Source organism: Macaca mulatta, chromosome 10 (genome assembly GCF_049350105.2).
Source record: "Macaca mulatta isolate MMU2019108-1 chromosome 10, T2T-MMU8v2.0, whole genome shotgun sequence".
NCBI classification, from domain to species: domain Eukaryota; kingdom Metazoa; phylum Chordata; class Mammalia; order Primates; family Cercopithecidae; genus Macaca; species Macaca mulatta.
This window is the reverse complement of record NC_133415.1, coordinates 1,168,255-1,174,254: the sequence shown is the minus strand read 5'-3', so window position 1 is coordinate 1,174,254 and position 6,000 is coordinate 1,168,255. Positions and strand designations below refer to the sequence as shown.

Genomic DNA, 6,000 nt, shown 5'->3' with positions numbered 1-6,000 from the left:
TGAAAAAGACGACTGTATTTGATTTACAATGAACAAGATTTACAAAAAGGGGTAGGGTGGTCTTGGTGGAACTGCTCCCAGTCCCACTGGACTGGGTGGGGCTCTAGGGCAGCCTGTCTGACAGACCAGGACCCCAGGATGTCTGGGCCCCGATGCTGGACTTGACCTACGACTCGACCTTTGACGTGGGGCCCAGCAGCCGAGTCCACCCAGAGTGCCGGCACCCTTGGGAGGCCGGTGAGGTCAGCAAGGCATCGTACCGCTTTTTCTCCTCCTCCCATCCCGAGGTGGACAGACGGACGCAGGATCTGGGAGCTTGCCCTGGGGGCCACAGGCCCTCAGATCCCCAGGGGCCCAACCCAGGGGCATGGAGGCGGCTGCTGGTGCGTGGGCGGAGGCGGAGGCCAGCTGCCCCCAGCGTGGCAGCGTAAGGCACATTTTCAAATCACTCGAGACTCGACAGTGAACACCCGATGCTGGTTCTGCCGCCGGAGGGAGCTGGGGCTGGGGCCGGGGCTGGTGCTGGTGCTGGTGCAGCGCCCAAGCGGTATTGCTCAGAGGAAGATGCTACAGTCTAGACGTTGGGTGGGTTCCTGCTGCACCCACTCCCGCATGGGGCGCGTTCTCCGGGGGAGGGTGGGGGCCTCAGCCACAGCCACTTGGCCTCCTCCCCTGAGGGGCTCTCAGGTACCTTGGGTACCTATGCCCCAAGGCAGCACTGGAGATTGGAGGTCAGAGGTCAGTGACCTTGTTCTCCAGCGCAGCCGCAATCTGCTGCAGGCGGAAGGCCAGCTGCATCTTCTGGGCGGCGGGGTCCTCCTCCAAGGCATTGATGATCTGAGGGAGAGTCCCATCAGAGCACATTGGGGGATCGCCCGGCCCCCCCCCGCCCCCAGGGGCCTGACCCTACCTCGTCATAGTACTTCTGTGTGTATTGGTAGAGCTGGTGTAGTGCCACGAGGGTGTTTAGGGAGTCCGTGTGTGCCTGCGGGGTGACGGGACGGTCAGGGCAGAAAAGGGGCTGTGGGAGCCCCAGGGCTGGCAGGGGTAGTGCAGGACGCCCAGGACAAGAGGCCTCCCCGGGGCAGCAGCTGGGGCCTTGGGCACAGGCAGCACTTAGGGCCCCCCATGTGGCGTGGCCTTAGACACCCACACAGACAGAATCCTGCACACACAACCATCTCAGTGTCTTCTTGTGTGATGCACGGCTGTGGGTGGAGTCACAGGGAGGGGGCGCTGTGGGCATGGCTGTGGATGGACCCACAGGGAGGGGGCGCTGTGGGCACGGCTGTGGGTGGTGGAGCCACAGGGAGGGGGCGCTGTGGGCACGGCTGTGGGTGGTGGAGCCACAGGGAGGGGGCGCTGTGGGCACAGCTGTGGATGGACCCACAGGGAGGGGGCGCTGTGGGCATGGCCGTGGGTTGAGCCACAGGGAGGGGGCGCTGTGGGCAGGGCTGTGGGTGGACCCACAGGGAGAGGCACTGTGGGCATGGCTGTGGGTGGACCCACAGGGAGGGGGCGCTGTGGGCATGGCTGTGGGTGGAGTCACAGGGAGGGGGCACTGTGGGCATGGCTGTGGGTGGAGCCACAGGGAGGGGGTGCTGTGGGCATGGCTGTGGGTGGAGCCACAGGGAGGGGGTGCTGTGGGCATGGCCGTGGGTTGAGCCACAGGGAGGGGGTGCTGTGGGCATGGCCTGGCTTCAAACAGCTCACACTCCCCACACACAGCACGCTCAATTCACATGGCTGGGCCCACCTCGAGGTCCCACCCCACCCTCTCTCCCCCTCAACACCATTTAACCCCTGCCCTGCAGCTCAGGGCCAGGCTCAGCACAGGTTAGTAGGAGCCAGGAGCAGGGGACGGCCGTGGGTGCGTCCCTGGTGGCCTCCTTACCCGGGAAATCTCTGCCAGGTGTGTGTTCATGTCCTGGTCGCTGACCTGCACCATCTGCCGGATGCCCTTGTAGTAACTGCAGGGGTGGGAGCATCACAGTGTGGGCAGCGGGGGACACAAAGGGGGTGGTGGGAGAAACCAAGGCCTGAACCTCCCCGCAGGGGGTCGAGGGTGGGCACGGGGGCCTGGCCTGGAGGGCGGGCAGCACTTACTCCTCCACCATCTTCTTGTAGGTGGAGATCTCCTTGGCATACAGCAGCTTGTTGCTGGGAGAGTCCTGTCGGGGAGAAAACCCAGTGATGCCTGGCCAAGGGGCCCAGGCTGGGGCCGCTCAGAGTCCCCCTGGGTAGCCTCCCCTGCCCTGAACTGACACTTTCATCAAGAAAAGTATAGGCCGGGCACAGTGGCTCATGCCTGTAATCCTAACACTTTAGGAGGCTGAGGCGGGCAGATCACCTGAGGTCAGGGGTTCAAGACCAGCCTGCCCAACATGGTGAAACCCCGTCTCCACTAAAAATACAAAAATTAGCCGGGTGTGGTGGTGGGCACCCGTAATCCCAGCTACTCGGGAGGCTGCGGCAGGAGAATCGCTCGAACCCAGGAGGCGGAGGTTGCAGTGAGCCCAGATCGCGCCACTGCACTCCAGCCTGGGCAACAGAGCAAAACTCTGTTTCAAAATAAAAAACAAACCAAAACAACTACTTATTTTGTGATCTGTAGTAAAACTCAGTTTCTCTGCTTGGGTACTGTGGGAGAGGGCAAGTGGTCTCGGGATCTCCCAGGCTCTGCTGGGCGCCTGTGCCCCCAGCCTCGGCCACGCGCCACCCCCTCATCAAGGGCTCCAGCCCAAGATGTGCAAATCCACACCCCAGACAAGCTCCCAGCTCACAAGATGCTCCTGGGGCAGACCCAGGCCTCCCTGCCCCGACCTGTCCCCACCCCACTCACGCGGCTCAGCTTATGCTCCGTGCGCGTGCAGGCGTCCATGAAGGTCTGGGCGATGACTGACAGCGAGGCGTCCACCACCTCGTGGACGTGCACGTCGAAGATGAAGTGGGGGTTCTTGAGGATGTTCACCCAGAACCGGAGCGGTAAGCTGAGGCAGAGCGGCGGGAATGAGAGCGGGGCTGGGCCTGGGGGGTGCGGAGCCTCCCAAGAGTGAGAAGTAGCGGAGCTGGGCTCGGCTGCGGGGGGGGGGGTGCGGAGCCTCCCAAGGGTGAGAAGTAGCGGAGCTGGGCTCGGCTGCGGGGGGTGCAGAGCCTCACCTGTTTGTCTTCCAGATGTGGATGGTGTCCTCATCCTGGATGTTGTGCTTCTCCGCCTGCTCGTCCAGGAAGTCGAAGAAGTACTTGACTGCGGGTGGCACCGCGTGCCCGGGCGCCAGCACGCTCTGGAAGAAGTTGTCCACAAACTGCTGCAGTGTGCCCTGTGGGGGTAGGGTCTCAGCGTGGCACCGTGGGCGCGGCCCCTGGGGGGGAGGGTCTCAGAGTGGTGCCGTGGGGGAGGAGGGTCTCAGCGTGGCGCCGTGGGGGGGAGGGTCTCAGCGTGGCGCCGTGGGGGGGAGGGTCTCAGCGTGGCGCCGTGGGGGGGAGGGTCTCAGCGTGGCGCCGTGGGGGGGAGGGTCTCAGCGTGACGCCGTGGGGGGGGAGGGTCTCAGCGTGGTGCCGTGGGGGGGAGGGTCTCAGCGTGACGCCGTGGGGGGGGAGGGTCTCAGCGTGGCGCCGTGGGGGGGAGGGTCTCAGCGTGGCGCCGTGGGGGGGGAGGGTCTCAGCGTGGCGCCGTGGGCCCAGCTCCTGGGGGGGTGGGTCTCAGCGCGGCGCCATGGTCCCAGCTCCTGGTGCCAACCCACACACCCACAGGGGCCCACCTTGACTGAGAGCAGCCGCGTCAGGTAGATCTCAGTGATGGCCTTCGTCCGCTCCTTCTCCTTCACGCTGCCTCGCTTGGACTTGCCCTCATCCACCTCGTCGGTCGGCCGCACCAGGTGCCACACCCGGTTCTCCTCCTCCAGGAGGGCATGGCCTGTGGGGAGCGGGCACTGAGACACCCCCACCCAGGTCTGGGGCATGGGTCCCACGGGGAGCAGTGGTGGCGGGGTGGGTGGGGGTACATGTTTCCACGGCGGACGTGGTCCATGCCGACCACCTGGGGCTGGAAGGAAACAGGCAAGAGGGAGGGACTCACGCTCCCCAGGCAGGTCCTGCTGGCTGTCCTCCGGCTGCTGGGAGACCCCCACCTTGGAAAGGATGAGGGTGGCTCCGTCCCGGACCTGGAGAACACGGTGGTGAGAGTGGGCTGTGCCCCGGAGTGCCCAGTTCTCGCCCGCCCCCGCCCACACGCTCACATTGTAGTGCATGAGGGTGTTGACGCGCTTCCACCGGCCCTCCCGCTGTGACGTCAGGTCCAGGTCCGACAGGATCTGGGCTGTGGAGCCCGGACGCCACTCTGGGAAGAGACAGCCCAGCTTGGGCCCCGGCCACCAAGGTTCCTCCCACTGCCCACCACTCCCACATGAGAAAGTCGGCCAGGCAGGATCCTGCCCCAGGACACGGGCCAGGCACATGGGCGCCTGTGTGCAGACGGGCAAGGACCGTGTGCAGACGGGCAGGGACCGGCACTCACCCAGGACCACGCTATCTGGCCTGGGCCAGCAGGAGCAGGGCTGCCCGCGGTACACCTGGTCAATGATCTTCTCCTTGACCTGGGAGATGGTGTCACAATTGAGGACCTTCACCGGGATGGCATCAACTCCCTCGTCCTGCACGATCACGCTCACCGTCTGCCGAGACATCCAGGATGAAGTCGGACGGGGAGGCCCTGCTCTCACCCGCACCACGTAGGAGCCACTGTCTGCCCCGCCAGCTCTGCCCACCACAGCGGCACCCTCGGACAGCAGGCCTCCGCCGGCAGGCTCCGAGCCCCCGAGGCTTCCCAGATGACCACACTCTGCCCTTCCCCTGCCTGCTCTGGCTCAGCAGAACAGAAAGACGGGGACAGTTCAGAACCGCTCACTCAGGCTGACATACAAGCTCACGGAAGCACATGCACACACACGGAATACACACGTCTCACGCGTGCACAGGCTCCTGCCACACCCACCGGTCACGTGTGTACGGAACCCCGGACACACCTGGTGTGCCAGGCCCCTCACATGGCCTCCAGGAGGTGGGGGTGCCCAGGAAGAGCTGACGGAGGGCCCGCACACTTAAAGCCTCCAGAGCCCACAGCCACCGGCACCCAGGCCCCTCCCCGAGCCCGAGTAAGAGCAGGCTGTAACTCGAATCCACAGAGGAGGTGGACGGCCTCTAGCCTGTGGGTCCCGTCTGTGGCCAGGGGATGCCCAAGCTCCTTAGCCCAGATCCGAGGCGCCCATGGCGGCCCCCACCCCAGGAGCTCACCAGAGGCGCATACTCCACATCGTCCCCCAGCAGCCCCGTGTCGTTGAGAGTGTACTTGGCCTTCTTCTGTACCGCATCCACCGGGCCCTTTTCCACCTGATGTTTGATGGCCTTGAAGAGCTTGTACAGGGGCTCGCCGGCACTGTCCTGGAGTAACATGGAGGGGAGGCTGGGAGGTCAGGGGACTTGAGGCCTGGAAGGGGCCCCCGGAGCCCTGGCCAGAGGCATGGACAGGGTTGACCGTGTCAGGGGCAGGAAGCAAACCTGTCCAGGCAGGGCCCACCTCAAGGTGCTGTACAAATAGGGGGGACACTGGAGGGAACGGCAGCAGTCTGCCTCGCCCCTCAACCCCCAGCCAGGCTGCAGTGTAACCCACCTTAAGATACTGGTACAAGCAGATGGACATCCAGTTGGACAGCATCCTCTCCACCACAGTCTCAGACCTGGGGGTGCAGGGAGGCCTTGTAGCAAGTGACCCCATAGTATTCCTGAGGCCCAACTGACTCCTCCAAGCACCTGGCCACGCTTGCGCCAGCGTCGCCCGTCCAGGCCTGGGTGTGGCCTGCAGTGAGGACTGCCCGGTGGCAGCACCAGCCCTTATGGGAAGTCCGCCACCTTTCTCCTGTTCTGCAGAGGACTTACGCTGTGACCAGCTGAAACCGCTGGACAGGAAGGGCTAGAGTCCGGCTTTGTGTTTGCTGCCAGGGA

General features: G+C 64.8%; 1 protein-coding gene across 20 annotated transcripts in view; it reads right to left on the bottom strand.

The window, feature by feature from the left end:
- Positions 1 to 6,000, bottom strand: part of PLXNB2 (plexin B2) — a 33,371-nt gene continuing 27,371 nt past the window's right edge. For all 20 annotated transcript variants that reach the window (XM_077949203.1, XM_015150630.3, XM_077949217.1 and 17 more), the window contains 12 exons: positions 5,669 to 5,735; positions 5,293 to 5,439; positions 4,517 to 4,673; positions 4,239 to 4,339; positions 4,079 to 4,163; positions 3,762 to 3,916; positions 3,160 to 3,320; positions 2,843 to 2,990; positions 2,107 to 2,171; positions 1,895 to 1,970; positions 911 to 985; positions 1 to 837 (listed from right to left, as the gene is read on the bottom strand). In XM_077949203.1, the coding sequence (XP_077805329.1) occupies positions 733 to 837; positions 911 to 985; positions 1,895 to 1,970; positions 2,107 to 2,171; positions 2,843 to 2,990; positions 3,160 to 3,320; positions 3,762 to 3,916; positions 4,079 to 4,163; positions 4,239 to 4,339; positions 4,517 to 4,673; positions 5,293 to 5,439; positions 5,669 to 5,735 (1,342 nt within the window). In that variant the 3' untranslated portion in view covers positions 1 to 732. The remainder of the gene's footprint in view (positions 838 to 910; positions 986 to 1,894; positions 1,971 to 2,106; positions 2,172 to 2,842; positions 2,991 to 3,159; positions 3,321 to 3,761; positions 3,917 to 4,078; positions 4,164 to 4,238; positions 4,340 to 4,516; positions 4,674 to 5,292; positions 5,440 to 5,668; positions 5,736 to 6,000) is intronic.